General features: G+C 52.8%; 1 protein-coding gene across 1 annotated transcript; it reads right to left on the reverse strand.

The window, feature by feature from the left end:
• Window positions 1–448: 448 nt before the first annotated feature.
• Window positions 449–22,248, reverse strand: HOPX (HOP homeobox). Its single transcript, XM_034772678.1, has 2 exons — window positions 21,882–22,248; window positions 449–840 (listed from the first exon to the last, which is right to left on the reverse strand). Exons 1-2 carry the CDS (start codon window positions 21,954–21,956, stop codon window positions 559–561), a joined length of 357 nt encoding a protein of 118 aa, XP_034628569.1. The 5' UTR covers window positions 21,957–22,248; the 3' UTR covers window positions 449–558.
• Window positions 22,249–23,035: the final 787 nt, after the last annotated feature.

Here is a 23,035-nt window from a genome sequence, read left to right on the forward strand (position 1 = left end):
GGGTGTGGAGTGTGTCAGGGCTGTAGGGTTACTGGGCGAACAGGGAGTTATGGGGTGAGATGTGGAGTGGGTTGGGGCTGTAGGGTTATGGGGCGAGGAGGCAAGTTATGGGGTGGGGTGTGGAGTGGGTTGGGGCTGTAGGGTTACGGGGCGAAGAGGGAGTTATGGGGTGGGATGTGGAGTGGGTTGGGGCTGTAGGGTTACGGGGCAAGGAGGGGAGTTATGAGGTGGGGTGTGGAGTGTGTCAGGGCTGTAGGGTTACGGGGCGAGGAGTGGAGTTATGGCATGGGATGTGGAGTGGGTCTGGGCTGCAGGGTTACAGGGCGAAGAGGGAGTTATGGGGTGGGGTGGGGTGTGGGGTGTGGGGTGTGCCAGGGCTGTAGGGTTACGGGGCGAGGAGGGAGTTATGGGGTGGGGTGTGGAGTGGGTCTGGGCTGTGGGGTTACGGGGCGAAGAGGTAGTTACGGGGTGGGGTTGTGGAGTGAGTCAGGGCTGTGGGGTTACGGGGTGAAGAGGTAGTTACGAGGTGGGGTTGTGGAGTGAATCAGGGCTGTAGGGTTATGAGGCGAGGAGGGAGTTATGGGGTGGGGTGTGTAGTGAGTCAGAGTGTGTGGGGGGATGGGTTTCTGGGCCGAGGAGCAGGGCTGTGGGCGCTGGGGCACTCACCAGGGTCTGCTCTTCGGACAGCCCCGCCTCGGCTGCGATGAGGCAGAGGGTAGTAGGGTCTGGGTGCTTGTTGACCTTGCTGAAGTTATACTCCAGGATCTCCAGCTGCTCCTCCGTGGGGCCCATCGGCTGCTCGGTGGCCATTTCCTCTGCACAGGGCGCTGGGAGAGGGACCTGGGGAGAAGGGGGTTCTTCCTGAGCCCAGAGCAGAGAGTGGAGCTGCGTCCCCCCCCGGCTCTGTGCTGCTGGTGCTCAGCTCAGCCCTTGACCCCCAGCTCCTGCCTGTCCCCCCACAGCCAGCTCTGCCCAGCAGCCAGAGCGGCCGTGTTAGCAGGGCACCGCTGCCGCGCAGCACATGCAGCACCTGGTCTCTGAGCCCGGCGGGGCCTGCGTGCGCTGGGACTGCAACACTGTCAAACGCCAGGGGAGTCTCATGCTGGGGGCTGTCCCAAACCAGGCTAATCTGAATGAGTCAGATTTAGTACCCTGGCTCATTGGGACCCCCCCGCAAAGCCCTTCATCATAGGCAGGGGAGAAACAGCCGCCAAAGATACCTGAATGGAGTAACCACCCTCCCGATGCACAGGCCCAGCGGGCTAGTTAATGCGAAGCAATCCGCACCCAGGGCAGTGCTCAGTCTGCTACTTGTAAACCAGTCAGAGGCTCCATATCATTGTATACCCTGTTCCCACGTGGGTTTGAGCAGAGCCCCTTCACGGGTAACACCAGGAGCTGCTTCCCCGTGAGCAAAAGCAGTCGTCCTTCTGCTGGGAGCTGGCACAGACCCTTCACCGCGTGGTAGAGGGGACAGACTATTGGGCAGTGTGATGACAACTGCTCGGCCCAAAGATTAGCCGAAAGGCATAACTGGAATTGTTTAGGGGGATCTGGAACCGAGGAAACGGGGGGAGAGTGTTAGCGAGTTCCCTTCACTGTGTATCTGCTTGAGATGTAATAGCCGGTAGAGCAGAAAACACCACCTCTTCCATGCTGAGTCTGGGCTCTGCTGGACAAAGCTCTTTGCCGTGTTTACAGTTCCAGCAGACTCCTGCAGGGCCGATTCCTGTTCAGAGCTCTAGGCGTTGGCATCGCTCGCTGGGGATGTTACAGGAATGTGCATGACTCTAGTTATAGCACTGGGAGAGCCAGTCCTCTGGATCCCGTAGTGCCCTGCAAGCCCTGGTAACAAATTAGTGCATTCAGAGTAACTGCTAAGGGGGAAAAATGCATTGTGCTTTTTGATTGTCTGAAAGGTTTTTTTATGGCATGCTTTTTTCCTTGGGTGTATCAGCAATAGAAGGGCTTCCCTGCGTGGCCGGACTCCTTATAGAACCACTGCCTTCGAGTGTGACCTATTGGCCGTGATTAGAGCAGCGTGGGAAATGATTTCCCTTCCCAGGAGAACTGTCCAGAGTTCAAAAGACATTTCTGTCTCAAAATTGGCAGAAAAGTCAAAATGTCAAAAATTTTCACAAACTGAAAAATCTGCATTTTGTTTCAGATTGGGTCAATTGAAATGTTTCATTTTGATTTTGATCTTTCTCTGAAAACCTTTTTTTAAACTATAAATTTACTTAAAAGTTGACCCAAAGTCATTTTAAACTGAAAATGGGATTTTTCATTTTGAAAATGTCAAAATGGGACATTTTTGACAATTGTGATTTTTCTCCCAACTTTTTTTGAAAGGGGAAATGTGTCAAACCTGCCCCTTTCCCAGGAGACGTTTGGGTTTTGACAAACTGGGATTTTTCCAACAAAAAAAGTTATGTGAAAAATTCCCACCCAGCTGTACGTGGGACATGATAATGGCAGCACAAGTTTTGCTCCCTCGGGGTCAGCGGGAGCCTTTCCAACCTCTGGGTGTGCATAAGGAGGGCACAGAGAAAAGCAAACAGGGAAGGGGGCTCTGTCGCTGTTTGGAGGGGTGAGAGGGACAGGATGGGGGAGGGGGGTGGCTGCAGATGTGAGGTGGTTTGTGTGAAGCCTGTGTATGAGTTCCCCTGGGGGAGCTGGCGTATGTGTGTGTGACTGGAGCTGAGGGTGACCAGAGAGCAAGTGTGAAAAATCAGGACAGGGGTGTGGGTAGCAGGCACCTATAAAAGGCAAAGCCCCAAACATCAGGACTGTCCTTATAAACACAGGCCAGCTGGTCACCCTACTGAAACTGGGGCCAGGGGGAGGTGTCTGCATGGGTGGGTGGATTTTTGGGGGGAGGCAGTGTGAGATTTTGCGGTGGGGTCTGCACAGAGAAGATGGGAGCAGCACAGAGAGGTTGGAAAGGGGCACATAAGCGCAGGAAGGAGCACAGAGGATCTACACATGGGGAAGGAGGTTTAGCCCGTTTTCTTGAATAGAAAGTCTAGGCACAAAAGGATTCACTAACTAGCCATGCTTGAAGCAGGGCTGGGATGCAATGGATCCAGCTGGCTCCCACCATGTCTATGTTGAACAGTCCCCTCGTGCCCCCATTCCATTATTTCTCCTGCAGGTCCACCTTGGCGTGTCCCAGTCCTGATTTGGTCACTGCGCATGCCGACTCCTGCTCTTTCCCATCCTCTTCCCCCACCCCTTGTTTATTAGCATTGGTAATGGTGTATGGCCAACATACTGACCTGTCCTCAAAGATTTAAGAATATGAGGAACTTTCCTCACATGAGTAAAGCTCCATTGGACTCAATTATTCACATGCTTAAGTCTTTGCAGATGCAGATCTTTACCTTGCAAGCCCCTTAGCACAGGGACGCTCCAGTATTTAGTTTTTGGTCTGTTAAGTGTCATGTTCTCCTATGTCACTTCAACAAATGAGAAGGCCGGGGCAGATTCTACTGTCAGTCAAAGCAGTGCATCTCCCCATGCATCCCAGGGCCCCATGGTTTGTTCTCAGTGATCCCCACAAGTGCTTTATAGTTCTACTGGACAGCTCCCGCTGGGCTCTCAGGGGGAACATCCATTCCCAAAGAGCCCAACCTAGACAGAAGGAATGCAGTCCTCCAGGAAAGCATCAACTGAAGTGCAAGATTTTCCACACCTGAGATCACCTTGGGGAAACGTTACCCAGTGAGCTTCCAAGGCAATACATTTGCTTGGCGCCTAAACGACTCCGACACAACGTTTGAACTACTGATTGTGGAAATATTTCTTGTATGTGCTAAGCCTGAATTTCCCAGGCCCATCTTCAGTTTCATTGCTAGGGGATTTCTGTAGTATCTTGACACACTTCTCATTCTAAGGCTGAGCAAGTCACACTATTTCACATGGTTGTGACACGTGTTCATCCCCTGTTAGAGAACTGCAAAACAAATGTTTGTTTGCTAGCTCTTAGACACCAAGAGGACATAGCTGCATAAACTCTAATCTTAACAGCTCCAAAAGCATTCCTGTGTTCTCCCAGGTTACCGTTCTGTTCGTAGGCCCTAGTACACAGAGTTGGGGGCAATATTTCATGCAAAACCTTTGTTTGCCAAAAAAAAAAAAATGCAGATTCGGGTCAGCCAAAACAATTTGTGAATTCAGTAAATTGTTCTGGTTGAATTTTTTTTCCCTTGGAAAGGTTGGAACAGTTTCTTTCAGCAGTTTTGAAATGAAATGTTTTGACTTTTCATTTCAGAAAGGCAGTTTGTATTGGGATGTCCTTTGGTCACTGGGCAGGTGACCTGCAAAGCGCTGACCTCTACCACCACTCAGCAGAGGGGCAAAAACCTAATTTGTGCATCACTCTACAAGCTGTTGCACAGGCAGAGGATGCAAAGGCCACCTGAGGCCCAGGGCTGTGGAAATGTGTCCTGGCAATGTGCTGTCACCCGAAGCAGTGCAGGCAGAGTTGTGTGACGTATTAGTATTAGTATTGCTCTCCAAGTACCACCGAGAACCGCAGTAAAGGAGTCAGAGCTCTTAGCTGCCCCTGTGCCTGAGACATCCCTCCTGAGCCAGGGCCAGCAGGTGCTTGGGGCGGCACATTTTCAAGGGCGGCATTCTGGCCATCTTTTTTTTTGTTGTTGCTTCGGGCGGCTAAAGCCTAGAGCCGGCCCTGGCAGCAGCAGCGCGTCGCCCTGGGGCCGCTGCGGTTTGCGTCAGGGAGCAGAGCCCGCACCTTGTGGCTGGGCCGGGCAGGCTCCTAGTGGGGGACACTCGGGCTGGGGGCCGCCCCTCGGGGCACACGGAGTCGCCTGCAGATGAGGCAGGGCGGCCCCCCCCCCCAGCGTGGCAGCCGGGGCTGGGCGAAGCGGCCCAAGCTGGCCAGGGACTGCGGCAGGGTGGCCAGAAGCAGCAGTGGGGCCATAGAGGGCGGGGCGCTGCCGTGCGGGGCCTGCGTCCCACTCTCTGGGGCTCCACTCCCTCTGGGGCTGCCCTGTCCTGGCTCCTCAGACCCCTGCCGGGGCGGTCCCTGGCTCTGCCGTCCCGGGTCCTGGCCGGTCCTGGAGGCGGGAGCCCTGGCTGGAGGGACCCTGGGCTGAGGCGCGGCCCGGGAGCCCCGCTACTCACCCCAACCCTGCCAGCGCCGGACCGGCTGGAGGTGAGGGGGGAGCGGGTGGAGTCAGCACTAGTGGCGTGAGCCCAGCACTGGGGCGCAGGGGGTGCAGGTGAGGGGTGAGAGCCCAGGGATGGGGCGGCAGGGGGTGCGGGTGAGGGGGGGGAGGGTGAGAGCCCAGGGGTGGGGTGGGGGGGCAGCCAAAAAATGTTTTGCTTGGGGCGGCAAAAAACCTAGAGCCGGCCCTGTCCTGAGCCCCTGGCCTATACAACTGCACCTGCCTTCACATCCATCCCCAAGAGCCACATCTTCCCTTGGGCCTTACCCTGCCCCAGCTGTCATCTAGGGCATTGCCCCCAAATGTCCAATCAAACATAATGTCCAGCGACCCTGATTTCTACCCTGGTTCAGTCCAGCTCTACCCTATATAGAAGCCGCGTTGTAGCCTAATGTTGGATGATGGTTTGGGGGCTCAGTGTAACAGTCAGGCTAGACAGAAGGAACGAGCTGTGGCAGGCTTCCCTTACACGGGTTGCACGTGTCACGGTGGGGAAGTGGGATACCAGGAGGAATCACGAGCAGGAGAGCGCAAGAGGGGAGGACTCCTGCCTCATACTAAGTCCTGGTCTACACTACGAGTTTAGGTTGAATTTAGCAGTGTTAGATCGATTTAACCCTGCACCCGTCCACACAACGAAGCCATTTTTGTCAACTAAAAGGGCTCTAAAAATCGATTTCTGTACTCCTCCCCAACGAGGGGATTAGCGCTGAAATCGACATTGCCGGGTCGAATTTGGGGTAGTGTGGACGCAATTCGATGGTCTTGGCCTCCGGGAGCTATCCCAGAGTGCTCCATTGTGACCGCTCTGGACAGAACTTTCAACTCAGCTGCACTAGCCAGGTACACAGCAAAAGCCCCTGGAACTTTTGAATTTCATTTCATGTTTGGCCAGTGTGGCGAGCTCATCAGCACAGGTGACCATGCAGTCTCAGAATCGCAAAAGAGCTCCAGCATGGACCAAACGGGAGGTACTGGATCTGATCACTGTTTGGGGAGACGAATGTGTGCTAACCGAACTCTGTTCCAAAAGATGAAACGCCAAAATATTTGAAAAAATCTCCAAGGGCATGATGGACAGAGGGTACAATAGGGACCCACAGCAGTGCCGCATGAAAATTAAGGAGCTCAGACCAAAAACCCAAAGAGGCAAACAGCCACTCCGGGTCAGAGCCCCAGACATGCCGCTTCTATGATGAGCTGCATGTCCATGGACACCTGCAAGGGGGGAGTCTCACGCAACAGGGATGAGGATTTTGGGAACGAGGAAGATGAGGAAGTGGAGGAGGATGAGAATAGTGCACAGCACACAAGCGAAGAAACCATTCTCCCCGACAGCCAGGAACTGTTTATCACCATGGAGCCAATACCCTCCCAACCCTCCCAAGGCGGGCTCATGGACCATGAAGCCGGAGAAGGCACCGCTGGTGAGTGTACCTTTGTAAATATAAAACATGGTTTAAAAGCAGGCATGTTTAATAATTAATTTGCCCTGAAGACTTGGGATGCATTCGCGGCCAGTACAGCCCCTCCTTTTAAATGGCCAACCCAACGGGTGCTTGGTATGGGAAAGGAGGGCGCTCCTGTTTGAAATCATTCTCACATGTTGTGAAGGTTGAAGAAACCGAAAGACTGTGGCTTACCATGGCTGCCTGCAAGTCGAATTCTGTTGCCCGCCCCTGCCTTTGTGATCTCTCACACCAAACCGGCAGGCCCTCAATATAAGAGGCAAAATACAACCTTATACTGAAAGCACATGTGCTATGTAATGTCAACAGCTTGGTTCACCGTGAACGAGTATACCCATTGTTCTCTAAAATGTGTCTTTTTAAATACTACTGTCCCTTTTTTTCCTCCCGCAGCTGCAAATGTTTCAACACTCCCCCTATCATCTCCATCCCACAGGCTAGCGCAGATAAGAAGGTGAAAAAACCGCACTCGTGATGAAATGTTCTCTGAGCTCATGCAGTCCTCCTGCACTGAAAGAGCGCAGCAGAATGCGTGGAGGCAAACAATGTCAGAGTCCAGGAAAGCAGAAAATGAATGCGAGAACAGGAGGGGCGAGCAAGATGAGAGGTGGCGGGAGCAAGATGAGAGGTGGTGGCAGTGCAATGAGAGGAGGCAGGATGCAATGCTGAGGCTACTGGGGGATCAAACTGATATGCATCTGGTGGAGCTGCAGGAAAGGCAGCAGGAGCACAGACCATTGCTGCAGCCCCTGTGTAACCACCCGCTCTCCTCCCCAAGTTCCATAGCCTCCTCACCCAGATGCCCAAGAACCCGGGGGGAAGGGGACTCTGGGCACCCAACCACTCCACCCCAGAGGACTGCCTAAGCAACAGAAGGCTGGCATTCAATAAGTTTTGAAGTGCAGTGTGGCTTTGTCCTTCCCTCCTCCCCTCATTCACCACACCACCCGGTGCTACCCTCCTCCCCCACCCCTCCCAGGCTACCCTGGCAGTTATCGCCATACTTGTGTGATGAATTAATAAAGAATGCATGATTTTGAAGCAATCATGACTTTATTGCCTCTGCAAGCGGTGATCGAAGGTGGGAGGGCGGTTGGCTTACAGGGAAGTAGAGTGAACCAAGGGGGCGGGTTTTCATCAAGGAGAAACAAACAGAACTGTCACACCATAGCCTGGCCAGTCATGAAACTGGTTCTCAAAGCTTCTCTGATGCGCAGCGCTTCCTGGTGTGCTCTTCTAATCGCCCTGGGGTCTGGCTGCGTGTAATCAGCGGCCAGGCGATTTGCCTCAACCTCCCACCCCGCCATAAATGTCTCCCACTTACTCTCACAGATATTGTGGAGCACACAGCAAGCAGCAATAACAATGGGAATATTGGTTTTGCTGAGCTTTTAAACTGGATGCTCTAGCACCATTCTGCACTTGCTCAGCCTGTAGTTGAACAGCTCCTGACTACTGTCCAGGATGCCTGTGTATGGCTTCATGAGCCATGGCATTAAGGGGTAGGCTGGGTCCCCAAGGATAACTATAGGCATTTCAACATCCCCAACAGTTATTTTCTAGTCTGGGAAGTAAGCCTCTTCCTGCAGCTGTTCAAACAGACCAGAGTTCCTGAAGATGGGACCATCATGTACTTTTCCCGGCCATCCCAAGTTGATGTCGATGAAACGTACCTTGTGATCCACCAGTACTTGCAGCACCATTGAAAAGTACCCCTTGCGGTTTATGTACTGGCTGCCCTGGTGCTCCAGTGCCAAGATAGGGATATGGGTTCCATCTATTGCCCCACCACAGTTAGGGAACCCCATTGCAGCAAAGCCATCCACTATGACCTGCACATTTCCCAGAGTCACAACCCTTGATAGCAGCTGTTCAGTGATCGCATTGGCTACTTGGATCACAGCAGCCCCTACAGTAGATTTATCCACTCCAAATTGATTCCCGACTGATGGGTAGCTGTCTGGCGTTGCAAGCTTCCAGAGGGCTATCGCCACTCGCTTCTCAACTGTGAGGGCTGCTCTCATCTTGGTATTCTTGCACTTCAGGGCAGGGGAAAGCAAGTCACAACGTTCCATGAAAGTGCCCTTACGCATGCGAAACTTTCACAGCCACTGGGAATCGTCCCAGACCTGCAACACTATGTGGTCCCACCAGTCTGTGTTTGTTTCCCAGGCCCAGAATCGGTGTTCCATGGCATGAACCTGCCCCATTACCACCATGATGTCCAAATTGCCAGGGCCCGTGCTTTGAGAGAAGTCTGTGTCCATGCCCTCATCACTATCGTAATCGCGCTGTTGTCGCCTGCTCGCCGGCTTTTGCAGGTTCTGGTTCTGCACATGCTGCAGGATAATGCGTGAGGTGTGCACAATGCTCACAACAGCAGCGGTGAGCTGAGGGGGCTCCATGCTTGCCGTGGTATGGCGTCTGCAGGACAGCAGCGTTGCAGCAGAAGCGGTGGATGATGACGGATGCCACGAGAATGGGTATTTATACCCAACGACGAGCGGACCTGCGAGGTGGATTCATGGCACCGGAGAGCAGAGTTGCAGCAGAAGCGGTGGATGATGATGGTTTGCAGACCTACTGCCAGGGCCGGTGCAAGGAAGTTTTGCACTCTAGGCTAAACTTCCACCTTGTGCCTCCCCCCCGCAGCCCTGCGGCCGCTCCCTCCCCCCCCCCCCGCCCTGGGGCGCCCCCCCCCCCCCCCCCGCAGAGCCGTGCGGCAACTCCCCACCCCAGCTCACCTCTGCTCCACCTCCTCCCAGAGCACGCTGCCCCTGCTCTGATTCTCCTCCCCTCCCAGGCTTGTGGCGCCAAACAGCTGATTGGCGCCACAAGCCTGGGAGGTGGGAAAAGTGGAGCGGCCGCTGCGCTGGGAGAGGGAGTCTGAGCCGCACGTGTCAGCGTGCCACCAGCAGCCCAGCCCAGGAACACTGTAAAAAAAAATTGTGGACACTGCTTTTTGGCGCCCCCAAATCTTGGCGCTTTAGGCAACCGCCTAGTTTGCCTTAATGGTGGCACCGGCGCTGCCTACTGCACCATCTGCTGCCAGCAGCACCCAGGACACAACAGCTGTGGTGACGGTGAGCTGAGCTGAGCGGGCTCCATGCTTGCCGTGCGTCTGCATGGAAAAAAGGCGCGAAACGATTGTCTGCCGTTGCTTTCACGGAGGGAGGGGCGACTGACGATATGTACCCAAAACCACCCGCGACAATGTTTTTGCCCCGTCAGGCATTGGGAGCTTAACCCAGAATTCCAATGAGTGGCGGAGACTGCGGGAACTGTGGGATAGCTACCACAGTGCAATGCTCCAGAAATCGATGCTAGCCACAGTATTGAGGACGCACTCCGCCGACCTACTGCACTTAGTGGGGACATACATATTGACTGTATAAAATCGCTTTCTAAAGATCGACTTCTATAAATTCAACCTAATTTCGTAGTGTAGACATCCCCTGAGAAGGCAGGACAATCAGCAAGTTATCTTAAGTTCCTATACACAAATGCAAGAAGCCTGGGAAACAAGCAGGGAGAACTGGAAGTCCTGGCACAGTCAGGGAACTATGATGCGATTGGAATAACAGAGACTTGGTGGGATAACTCACATGACTGGAGTACCATCATGGATGGATATAAACTGTTCAGGAAGGACAGAAAAGGTGGGGGAATTGCATTGTATGTAAGAGAGGAGTATGACTGCTCAGAGCTCTGTTATGAAACTGCAGAAAAACCTGAGAGTCTCTGGATTAAGTTTAGAAGTGTGAGCAACAAGGGTGATGTCGTGGTTGGAGTCTGCTATAGACCACCAGACCAGGGGGATGAGGTGGACAAGGCTTTCTTTCGGCAACTAGCAGAAGTTACTAGATCACAGGCCCTGGTTCTCATGGGGGACTTCAATCATAAGTGCTGACTCCGTGGGTGCTCCAGGGCTGGAGCAACCAGAGGGAAAAATTGGTGGGTGCTCTGCACCCACCGGCAGCTTCCCGCCCCAGCTCACCTCCGCCTCCGCTCTGCCTCCTCTCCTGAGCATGCCACCGTGTCCTGCTTCTCCCCACTCCCAGCACTTGCGCCATGAAACAGCTGTTTTGCGCGGCAACCCTACTAATTGTTCCCTGTTTGTGAGCAGCAGGTCGAAAAGAACTCTGCCCCTAGTTGGTTCCTAGAGCACTTGTACCAGGAAATTGTCCCCTTCACTTTCCATGTCCCAGCAGGACTTGGTACAACCCCCCAGGCCCACAAACCAGGCAGCTCTTTCGAGGCTGCCAATTCTGGTGTTGCATTGTCTGGAATCTGTTTGGGTTCTGTTTCCATGGATGACAGCAGTTTGTTATGGCTGGTTATGAAAAGGCGTTTGAATTGTGCAAGATACGCCCAGTAGTAAGTGGGTCACCCTCAGCTGACAGGTTGTGTGTGGTTTGATGGGCTGGGAATGCATGCTTCCGAAGGGAAGAGAGGGGCTGTGCTGGAAAGGGAAGTGGTTTGACCAGGAGTCCTGCCTGGCTCTGGGTTTTGTACCTGGGGACTCTGAACCCTCCATAGTGCTGTCTTCACTGCATTGGGCTTCCTGGTGTCAGAGATGAACTCCTAGCACCTGCTTGATCAGCACTGGGCCTAATGGGATCTGTGGGTGAGCTTTTAGATGGATGTAAATAGAGCTGTGGGCCCTCAACAAGCAGGACATATATGAACTGGGACTGTGGGGTGTGCCATACCGCTGATCATAGCGCCACAGGGTTAGACGGGACCGCCAGGGTCAGCCTAACCCCCTGCCAAGATGCAGGATTTGTTGAGTCTAAACCATCCGAGACAGGTGGCTCTGTCCAGCCTCCTTTTGAAAACCTCCAGTGAAGGAGCTTCCACAACCTCCCTAGGCCTCTGTTCCATTGTCCTACTGTTCTTACAGTGAGGAGGTTTTTCCTGAGATTTAATCTAAATCTGCTCTGCTGTAGTTTGAACCCATTGCCTCTTGTCCTGCCCTCTGTGGCAAGAGAAAACAACTTTTCTCCATCTTTTTTATATCAGCCTTTCAAGTATTTGAAGACAGCTTTCATATCTCCCCCTTAATCTCCTCTTGTCCAAACTAAACATGCCCAGTTCCTTCAGCCTTTGCTCATATTGCTGCATTCCATCCCTGTGATCATCTTTGTCGCTCGCCTCTGGATCCCTTCCAGTTTATCCACAGCCTTTCTATACACCAGTGACCAGAATCGGACAGCTTGGGTTTTGCTCATTTTATTGCAAGTAAATATACAGTGACTGTTATTCCCAAATAAAGGGTGTTCTGAGGACTCTGAGTGCTGGGAAATGGGGAAGATCCGCCTGCAATGGTGACCAGGGAATTTAAAAGTTACGTTCCTGAAAGATGGACATGGCTAAGGTTTTAATGGGGGAGAGGGGGAAGCTAGAGCCACGTTTCTAGAAAGGTCCCCATGGCATCTCATGGGAGCTGGCCTGGATTACTGCCATGGACAGCTGACTGCCCCACCAGCTGAGGGCCAATGGCCTCCAGGCATAGGTGAACTTGTGGAGGTGGAAATTCCACCCTCCCCGTTCCTACTCCCCTGCTCCAAAACACAACTGAGATCTGGCTTGAACTTGCTGTGAAAAGGCAGCAGATTCTGACTTCAGAATCAAACCTTGTATCCTGCTTTGTCACCACTTATTGCTAGGAATATTGGCCTCTCTCAGGAGCCCCCTGTAGCAGCTTTGTTTTCATGTCCCAGCAGGACTTGGTACAACCCCCCCAGGCCCACAAACCAGGCAGCTCTCTCGAGGCTGACAGTCACAGTCGCTAAAGTGCCGAGGTCTTATTGAAAGCAGATGGGACTATGACTCCTAACTGCCAAAGTCATTTCTGAAAACGGGGCAAATGCTCGTAAGTCACAGAGGGGCTTTTGAAATGCTACCCTCTGTCTCAATGCCCTTTGAGCTTTCTGCTGCCAACACCCTGTCTGGAAACTCCTGTTGGAGCCACTTCTGCAGAAGGCAGCATTTGCTAGTGAAATCATTGTTTGGCAATATGGAAAGTGGTTATAAATAGCACTGTGCCCCAGCTGTGCAACCTCCAACATCACATGTCTCATTGGTTGAACACTGACGGTAAAATGCATTGCTCAAACACAGAGCTTCTTTCCTGTGTCTGAGAACGCTGCAGGACAGTAACCACCCCCATGGCTCTGGGATGTACCGAGGTGTGAAATGGGTGGGACCAGCTCATTTCTCCTTTTTACGAAACAAACGAATGACCAACAACTCGCTTACCGACCTCGTGAGAGTAGTAGAACATCATTGCTTGTGCAAACTTAATTACTGCCACACCCTCCCTAGTGACCCACACAAATGAAATGAGTAGCATGCTTTTCTACTGTGTCCTCCAGCACCCAGCTACAGGAAAGCCAGTGTGGTCCTGCCTGATCAGCAATGTGGAGTACTTTGCATAGAAATCCGAGTGACTCCAACAGAGCACGCAGTCGAGAGACAAAGTGGGTTTGCCTACCTGGCAGTGGGGAGGCAGCACATGGAGACATACCTGAGCCAGCTTGGATCTAGCTAGCTCCGAGACAGCTCAAGTGACGAGAGCAATGAAGCTGTGGCAGCAAGGGCAAGGGCACGGCTAGCCCCATTCGGGACTTGGGTGTGTAGATGAGCCGCTTGCCCTAGCTCAACAGTAGCTCAGATACTGTATGTGTAGACATGCTGCAGTCACACCTCCTGGCTGCGGTGTAGACACAGACCTGCTGCAGCTCTGACAGGCGGTGTTTGTGCGAAAAGATAGCGGCCCCAAACTGGAAACCTAAATCTGGATGTAGGCTCCTTAATTAAAATAGCCTGATTTTCAAAGGTGCTGAGCAGATGCCAATGGGTAGGGTTAAACAAACAGCCCGAGGAGGCCTCTGCCCAGCATAGGCTGAAATTTAGGCTGGCGAGCAAAGGACAACCCGGCTGATTGTAACTGCCTTGTGGGGGCTAGAAGGCAATAAATGGTCCTGCGAGTACCTGAGCACTGGATTTCCCAACGCCTGGAATTGTCTCATTGGCTGCTGCGGTAGTTTGCCAAAGGCCTGTTCCCTGCCTGCCATCCGGCAAGGGAGCGGCTGCAAACCCCCATGCTTCTGGCTGAACTGGAAGGAGCAGGGAAGAGTGAATTCCAGCCCTGGCCTGGAGGTGGTGTCCCGTGTGCGCCCACAAGGGGCTCTGCTCGGGAAAGGGGCAGGCTCTCCAAAGAAGCTGGCGCTGGTCATGCTAGACCAGCGTAGGCTCCCCTGGTGAGGGAGCAGCCCCCAGTGACCCCTGCACCTACAGTCATTGCCCCAGGGACTCTGGGCTGGAGCCTCAGCGCTCTGAAGCAACTGCTTGGCCTCACTCTCCCAGCACCACTGGCTACAAGGCTGATGTAACGGTCTTCATGGGCGTTCCCCTGGCCTAGAGGAATCGCCGCCTCTCCACCATCTCCGTCGTGTGGGGTGAGGAGCAGGGGGCAACGTGTCCCCTCCCAGACACCAGGCGCCTGTCTAAGCACCTATATAGCTATACAGGCCCCATTCCCATGCAGTCTGAGCACTCGCACTGCTCAACACATTTGCCCTCCCGACACCCCATGGGGCAGGGCCACACTGTTAGCCTCATCGCACAGGTGGGAGCTGGACCACAGGGGAGAGTAAGTGATGAGCGCAGGGCCCCAGGGAGTCAGGGGCAGAGCAGGGGCTGACCCAGGTCTTTGCATCCCTCTTTCCTCTGCCACCAGCTGTTTGGAAATGTCCATCTGTCTCTCTGCCCCATCTTCAGACCTGCTCCAAAACCGGATATTTCCAGCTGTGTCTGTCTCTAATTCCCACCTCACTCTGCTGTTCTGCAGCTCTGTGGCTATGGGCATGGCCCAAAGGAAAGCTGTCGTGCCTCGCCGAACAGCGGAGTTGTGTTGGTTCCTCCCCCAGGCCAGCTCTCGAGCCTCCCACTGCGGAGATAGGGCTGGTTTCCGTGTAGCACGGCTGTCTAGTATCTGCTTGGGCACGCAGGGCAGGCTAGACGGGCGTGCCCTACGTGTGTGTCAGCTACAACCCTAGCCTGGGCAGGTTGTCTGTGCTGTTTGGAGGGAGATATGAGTATACAGGATGTGTTTTCCTCCAGCTCCCACCCCCTCCGGTCTCTACTCTCATGTCCTCCCTATTGCCCCTCTGTCCTCGGCTTCCACTCTTGCCAGACCCCGGGCCTGGAACACCGCCCTCCCCTCCTGCTCCGTGTTCAGATCCTGCACGGGACATTCTGTTGAGCATCACTGGGGACCGTGCCAGGTTTACAATGGCTCCAGTGGCTCCATGGAGCCGGGTCCATGCTCCGCTTCCACTGCGCCCCGAGACCCCACTGGCTCCCCCTGCCACCACTTGCTCCTCTCGGCCTGCCTGCCGGCTGGCTGAGGACTCCTCTCCATCCCCTGACCCCACCCCCTGGTCCTCTCAGCCCCCAGTGCACCTCCGGCTCTGGGCAGTCTCGGCTTCCCACCACCTGCGGGGCCCCACTGTCTCCCCGGATCTGAGTTGTCTGGGACTGGTGCAGAAGCCTGGCCAGTCTCAGTCGCCCGGGTGTGTGTGTGGGGGGGAGACAGTGCGGAAGGCTTGGCTGGGCCCCTCCAGGCAAGTACGTCTTGAGGGACCGCGGCTGGGGCAGGTCCTGGCCTGGCTGATCACGCCACTCCCAAAGGGCCAGAACGATTCCAGGCCCTGCCTGCGCTGCCAGCTCAGCCCGGCAGACACAGTCGCCTCCCAGCAAGGCTGGTGAGTGTGGCCAGGAGGCAGGGCTTGGGGGAGTGGGTCTGTGGAGAGTCTGGGGGGTGCTGGGCTCTGAAGGGGCAGGGAGGTCTCCTCATGTGGTCTCCTCATCTCAAAAAAGATATACTGGCACTAGAAAAGGTTCAGAGAAGGGCAACTAAAATGATCAGGGGTTTGGAGAGGGTCCCATATGAGGAGAGATTAAAGAGGCTAGGACTTTTCAGCTTGGAAAAGAGGAGACTAAGGGGGGATATGATAGAGGTATATAAAATCATGAGTGATGTGGAGAAAGTAGATAAGGAAAAGTTATTTACTTATTCCCATAATACAAGAACTAGGGGCCACCAAATGAAATTAATAGGCAGCAGGTTTAAAACAAATAAAAGGAAGTTCTTCTTCACACAGCGCACAGTCAACTTGTGGAACTCCTTGCCTGAGGAGGTTGTGAAGGCTAGGACTATAACAGGGTTTAAAAGAGAACTGGATAAATTCATGGAGGTTAAGTCCATTAATGGCTATTAGCCAGGATGGGTAAGGAATGGTGTCCCTAGCCTCTGTTTGTCAGAGGGTGGAGATGAACGGCTGGTCATTGCCTGTTAGGTTCACTCCCTCTGGGGCACCTGGCATTGGCTACTATCGGTAGACAGAATACTGAGTTAGATGGACCTTTGGTCTGACCCAGTATGGCCATTCTTATGTTCTTATGAGGATCTGTGTGTGTTGGGGCACTAGGGAGTGGGGTTCTATGCGGGGTGCTGGGCAATTGTGGTGGGGCGGTGGGCAGGGGGGCGCTGGGCAGGGGTGGTGTTGGGCAGGGCGCATTTGTGTGGTGGGTGTGGTGGGGCACTGGGCATAGTGGGTCCGGGGGGGCTCTGGCCATAGGGAATCGGGGGGTGTTGGGCACACAATCGAGGGGAAGGGCACACTGGCCACACAGGGCCAGGCAGGCCACTGTGCTTCTGGCAACTGCCAGTTTGTAAATAGTGCCCTCGCATTGGGCGGGCCCCTGCCATGCCACGCCCCATTGCCTCTGGCTGGCCCCTCGCTCCAGGGACTGGCCTCCCCGCGCCATGCTCCATTGCCTCCATGGGGGCCCACAAATATGTTTGGCGTCGGGCCCACAAAAGGTTAATCCGGCCCTGAGCTGGGCCTTCATCTGGCGCAGCGTCTGTGGCCGACAGCGCCGGGCCCAGCACCGCGGCCCTGGGGCGATCTGGAGCCGGTTTGGGGTGCAAGCTCCCTTGGCAGGGCTGGGGCCAGCTGACAGTACTCAGTAAACAGTCGTTCTTTAAAATGTGTTAATTTTATGCAAGCTAATTTGCATATGAAATTTAACACGTGCATATTTGTTTCCCTAGTTCAGGTTTATAGCTGTTTGTTTCTTTTAGCAGTCTCCAGTGAGTGAGTGGAGCTGGAGGCAGCTCAGTGGCAAGGCAGTTTCCAAAGGGAGGGATACCCCTGCAATGACTTCAGGCTGTTCAGTGTTCACCACCCGTGATCTCTGGCCTCAGGCTGCCGATTCCCTTTCCCTCACTAGCCCCAGTCCGAGGCTCCCCCAGACTTCGGAAACACGCAGTAACCTCAAGCTCAGTGGGTGTGTCTACACTGCACACTAAGCCCAGGCCCGGACGCAGGTTTGAGGCCATGCCCCCTTCGGTCCGCACAGAATCAGACACTCAAGATGTGGGTCTTAGGACCCTGTGGAGGGGGCCAGAGCCTAGTTCCTGCTGTGACTCAGGACCACACCCTGTCACTTTGCAGCATGGATGCTGGTCTAGCCGCAGATCCGAGTCCGTAGGGCTGTGCAGTGCCGTGTGGATGCATTAGCAGGGCTGTGAGACCAGGGTCCAGCAATGGTAAACCCAGGTTTTAATGCAGTGTGGATGCTCAAGCTTGGGCTTGGAAATGCTGCGTTCCCAAGATTGGGTCCCCCAGACCCGCGCTTAGTGTGCAGTGTAGACACAGGCTACAGAGCCCCCAAAGGCAGAAGCTTTCAAATGGTTCGTGACCTGGTCTCTGCTGTTGGGAAGCTATTTCCCGGGTGTACGTGTGTTCTGTGCCACCCACAGCGGCTGGGGCTACCTGAGGCTTCCCTGAAATTCTCCCCCATTTGGTGCCATCAGTGCTAGCAAAGATGGGCGCACTAGTGCAGACTGCCCAGAGGTCTGTGCCATAATCACAATTTTCAGCAGATTTGCTTAAAACAGTAGTTTTTGCTTTTAAAATTGAAAAGTGTTCAAAACATTTTTTTAAATGTCAGTACAGTTTTTTGATTTGGGGATAAAACATTCCTTTATGTACGAAGCTGATGGATCAAAATTGGCAATTAAAAATCCCCACAAAACAAAACTGAAAAAAGAAAATTAAGAAACAGTCAATAGAACAAACAGGCTAAATATTTTCATTTAAAGTTTCTCATCTAAAGTTTCTTTTTTTTTTTTTTTGAGGAAAATGTTTTTTGGAAAATTCCCTGAGCAGGGCTGGGGGTTTGGAGGGGGGAGAGAAAGGGCCAAATTTTAAGACTTTTTTTTGTTTTGAGAAATTTTGACCAGGTGGAGTTTTCAGATGCCTCCTAAACACTCAGAAATGTTAGCGCATGTGAGTCAGGAAGGACGGTGGTGTTGCCAGCATGGGGGGGCAAGCGCTGAGGTCCTTGTACAGGACTGGGACCTCCGCAGGTGTCAAGCAGCATTGCTCCATTGCCGTCAGAATTCAAGGGAAGGGGGCGCTGACACCACGAAACTCCCCCTGCTGAGGAGCTGGCCAAGGACTCCAATGGAGTGACACCGGTTTACTCCAGCTGGGGATCAGACCCATCGAATCCAATGGAACTACACTGATTTACACCAGCTGAGGATTGGGCCCTCCAGTTGTTTGCATCCACGAGGGCTGCATGACAAATGAGTAAGAATTGCCCTCTAAGATTTTCGTCCCATGGCTCCAGTAACGTTGGGGCACAATGGGGCATGGATTGGCACACACAAAACTATTTCTCATGGAGGTGAAACATTCCTGTTTGTCCTTCCGCTATGGGCCACGTGGTGAGAGATGCTCAGCACGGGCTGACCCCGCAACTCCCAGGGAAGTCCAGAGGAGCTGAAGCTGCTGAGGAGAGATAGGCACCAGCAGTGTGGGGTTGGCCCCTATGCCTCTGTGTAAGACTTTTCTCAGTAATCCAGGAGTAATAAGAGTTCTGAGGCACCACATACCTGTCTTGTCATGTACACTCCGGCTGCAAAGCCAGCGAGTTTATACCCAGACCTGAATGAACTTACCACCCTCGCCATCTTGCCTCCAGTGAGAGCCACGAAACACGAGGGGCCAGATCCTCAGGGGCTGTAAATCAGCAGAGCCCCTGATTTAAAGTAATTCTGAAGTCAATGGATGAAATTCAATAAGGACAAATGCAAAGTGCTCCATGTAGGAAGGAACAATCAGTTGCACACATACAAAATGGGAAATGATTGCCTAGGAAGGAGTACTGCGGACAGGGATCTCAGGGTTATAGTGGATCACAAGCTAAATATGAGTCAACAGTGTGATGCTGTTGCCAAAAAAGCAAATATCATTCTGGGATGTGTTAGCAGGAGTGTTGTAAACAAGACATGAGAAGTCATTCTTCCACTCTACTCTGCTCTGATTAGGCCTCAACTGGAGTATTGTGTCCAGTTTTGGGCACCACATTTCAGGAAAGATGTGGATAAATTGGAGAAAGTCCAGAGAAGAGCAACAAAAATAATTAAAGGTCTAGAAAACATGACCTATGAGGGAAGATTGAAAAATTGGGTTTGTTTAGTCTGGAGAAGAGAAGACTGAGAGGGGACATGGGAACAGTTTTCAAGTACATAAAAGGTTGTTACAAGGAGGAGGGAGAAAAATTGTTCTCCTTAACCTCTGAGGATAGGACAAGAAGCAATGGGCTTAAATTGCGGCAAGGGCGGTTTAGGTTGGACATTAGGAAAAACTTCCTAACTGTCAGAGTGGTTAAACACTGGAATAAATTGCCTAGGGAGGTTGCAGAATCTCCATCATTGGGGATTTTAAAGAGCAGGTTGGACAAACACCTGTCAGGGATGGTCTAGATAATACTTAGTCCTGCCCTGAGTGCTGGGGACTTGACTAGATGACCTCTCGAGGTTCCTTCCAGTTCTATGATTCTATGATTTCACTGGATTGATTTACACCAGCTGAGGATCTCACCCTAGATTTCCAAGTGGGGGTATTAAAGTAAAGGACCAGTCAGATAGAACCCACCCAATGCAAGCAGGTGTCACGCTGCGGCTCTGCCAGGCGTCTGGGGCCAAATGGCAGGCTTCTGCATTGGGAAATGTGCTAACGGGGCAAGTGATTTGTCATATGGCTAAACAGCTACTAACTGTTAGGGGATTTAAAAATGAATGTAAAGAAAATAATGTGGGCTTTGCATAAGCCAAGCCCTACAGAGCAGGGCTGCTGGGTTCATGTAAACCCAGATAGCTTTGTAGTTGGATGGACTTTGAAAATATTTCTGCGGAGCCACTTAGGTGACTATTTATATGATTTTTATCACTGTATTAGCTGTGCATCTCCCAGTATTTAATGTGTTAATCCTCACACCACCCCTGTGAGGTGGGGCAGGGTCATTATCCCCATTGTCCAGATGAAGAACCTGAGGCACAGAGAAGCTACATGACTGTGGCCAAGCTGGGCATCTAGGTTGCATTATAAAGCATCTTTCCTCTCAAAGGGGCCCCAAGCTGTAGTCTGCATCCTGCAAAAACACATTGCTCACTTAAAGTACCTGAGCTGATTAGCTCTGGTTCCACAGGCAGCGGAATCACGGCTACTGAACATGGGACAGACCATAGTCTTCATGCGTAGGGTTGGTCCTGACAGTGCAAGCAGGGCCGGCTCTAGGTTTTTTGCCTCCCCAAGCTCCGAGAGCGCAATTGCTCAAGCGAAAAGAAAAAAAGAATGGTCGGAATGCCGCCCCTGGAATTGTGCCACCCCAAGCACGTGCTTGCTTTGCTGGTGTCTAGAGCCGGTCCTGAGTGCAAGCAGCAGAAATGGCTGGCTCTCTGAAGCCAGGCCAAGCGCTTCCAAGGCACCTAGCACCATAGGCTCAATGATTTCAATGGGAGTCAGGTGCCTCCATTTCTTTGAGGTTCTGGGCCTTAGTGTCTGAGTGCCAGATTCGTCTGCTACCTGCAAGCTATTGCCAAAGGCTCATCCTTTATGCAATAGATAATATTGTGATTTCAACTAAGTACAACCCAGCTAGTTTCCTGCCTTGCTGAAGTCGTCTCAAGCACAGGAAGCAGAAATCTCGGTTCTGGTGCTCGGACGTTCTACACAATGGTCATACAAAGGGTTAATGGTGTTCTGTGCTGGCTCCCTAGGGAGCAGTTACAAACAACAGCTATCCTGACCGCCGGTTCATTTGAACGCTACGCGCAATATCTGGCTGGTGGCCGCTTCTGTCAATATTTACTGATCAGTAAATCTCACTGGAAGTTTGGCCTCTTTTTAATATTTCCTGCTTTGCTAAGCTGCAGCAGCGCTGCCTAACCCCAGTGCTGTGCTCCGTCTCACTGTCCTCCCTGCTATCTAGTCTGCAAACACAATCGCTCAGTTGTCAGGGGCTCTGCTCTGACTGAATGTTTAAGTGGCTATTTTTAGATACCCCTTTTTCCTGCCGCCGGGAGGATCAAAACAACAAACCACTAGCAACCAAAAGGCGAATGGGAAAAGCCGAAAAGCCCCCAAAGCATGTCAGTCCCTTTCTCTGCTTCAGCAACGTGTCCTGGTCCAGGGCTCGGTTCTGCCACCTTTACTCTGGTTGATGCATACCGTACTTTTGCTGGTGGTCCTGCTGACACCAGTCATCACTGGTTCTGAAATCAATGGGTGGGGGGGGGCGACACACGCACTACGGTACCACTCACTGTGAACAAGGTGACCGAATCTGCTCCTTACTACATAAACTATCTTAATCAGTGATCATGTAAAATAGTAACGTGCTGCATCTAATTAATCTCCAGCTGGCTTCAGCAGCTCCATATTTATAGCAAACTATCTGGTAAAAGCAGCAGAAATAATAATCTGAATACAACAACAGCCAGCAGAGCCAACTCCCTACCTTTTAACACTGCAAAGGGCGTCAACACCTGGTACTATTACATGCCTCTTTCTGCACCTGGGCACTTTCTTCCACCAGTACCTGTGCCAGTGTGGCTCTGGCCCTCATCCCCACACCCCTCTGCTTCCCTCTTGCTGCAGCTGAGGCCGTGACAGTCCTCAGTTCCACCCTGGGCTCTCACTAAAGCCAGTGCATTTAGGTCAAAGTTTGCACTCACCTGGAGATGTAAGTGACCGGATCGTTCTCAAAAAGCCAGTGTCCTACGCGCCTGTTTAAGTAGCTGCGCGGGCGGTTGCCCCTGATAACAAGCCTATTTGTGTGTGTGACAAGAAGGTACCTGAAAAACCTGCAGCACACTGTCACCTGGCTGGCTGTTCAGCCACACACACTGCTGGTAATTCAGGTTTGGCATTCAGCTCACCGAGGCAGGAACGTCCGCTCTTATTCAAACCCACCGGTTCTAGAGCTCGCACAAAGCCTGGCGAGAACAGAGGCTGAGGATACTTGGCTTCCCTCTCTGCGCCTGGCTTCTCGCTAGCTGCTGCAGCACTTCAAAGAGCACGCTGTTGATGTAATGAGTTCCCCTGGCCATGTGCCAGGCTGGTTGTCATTCTGACGATTGTCTAATTAACGCACACTTGTTTCCCTTTAGGGACAGAACGTACACATACCATATAGAAGGGAGGGGATGGCAGGTATGACTCACCCACAGCTCCACCACAAGCGCTGGTAAATCTGTTTTCTTTCTCAGTGTGTCCTTCCTAGCTTTCCCGCCCTGACATCTTTTTTCATGGCACTTCTGCACCCAAGTTTGTGCCTGTGCATGTGTATAATTGTCTTACTGTTGGCACGCTGCACTCAGTTATGCCTTGGAGTCCCCTGCACACTTCCCGAACTCTCCTGGGTGGGCAAACTGGAGCAGGGGGACCCTTGGCACTGTCCCCACAATATACAGGCCGGTGTGGCTGAGTCAGCATTGAGGGATCACTGTGCAGGTGGAATTGCCATCGGAAGATTCCCCCCACCAGTTCTGGAACGGAGGCCGGTGAGGTCTCTGGCCTATGTCACATGGGGGTCAGACTGATCACAATGGTCCTCCTGCCCTTGGAATCTGTGACACCTTCTGAGCTCGGATGAAGCCAGAGAAAATTGTGCATCAGTCACAAGGGCTCCTAGGGCTCCTCGTGGAGGCCGCGTCGCACACCCCACCCTTCCCATGGCTGTGCTGACAGGCACCATCTAGCTCTGCAGAGGAAGGAGCCAGTTGGGCCTCCTGAAAATGACGACCAGCGTAAGGAAAATAACAATCTCCAGCAATGGGGTAAAATGCAAATGCAAACCCTGCCCATTAAAAGCCCCCAGCCATTAAACCTAGTGGTAGTTGGGGGTGCTGACCTCTTATTACCATCGACTTGGGTTCCAGGTGCACTAAGTACACAGGCTAATGCTTAGTGAGCCTGGCTGCTAGAGCTCTGGGGTGCCCAGACTGAA

Source organism: Trachemys scripta, chromosome 5 (genome assembly GCF_013100865.1).
Source record: "Trachemys scripta elegans isolate TJP31775 chromosome 5, CAS_Tse_1.0, whole genome shotgun sequence".
In the NCBI taxonomy this organism is placed as follows: Eukaryota; Metazoa; Chordata; order Testudines; family Emydidae; genus Trachemys; species Trachemys scripta.

Excerpts from the sequence above, each read along its gene's own strand:
- HOPX (XM_034772678.1), bottom strand. The coding sequence starts at position 21,956 with ATGCCAAACCTGAATTACCAGCAGTGTGTGTGGCTGAACAGCCAGCCA. Across the intron at positions 841-21,881 it reads GTGTGCTGCAGGTTTTTCAG|GTCCCTCTCCCAGCGCCCTG; the intron begins GTACCTTCTTGT and ends CCTTCTCCCCAG.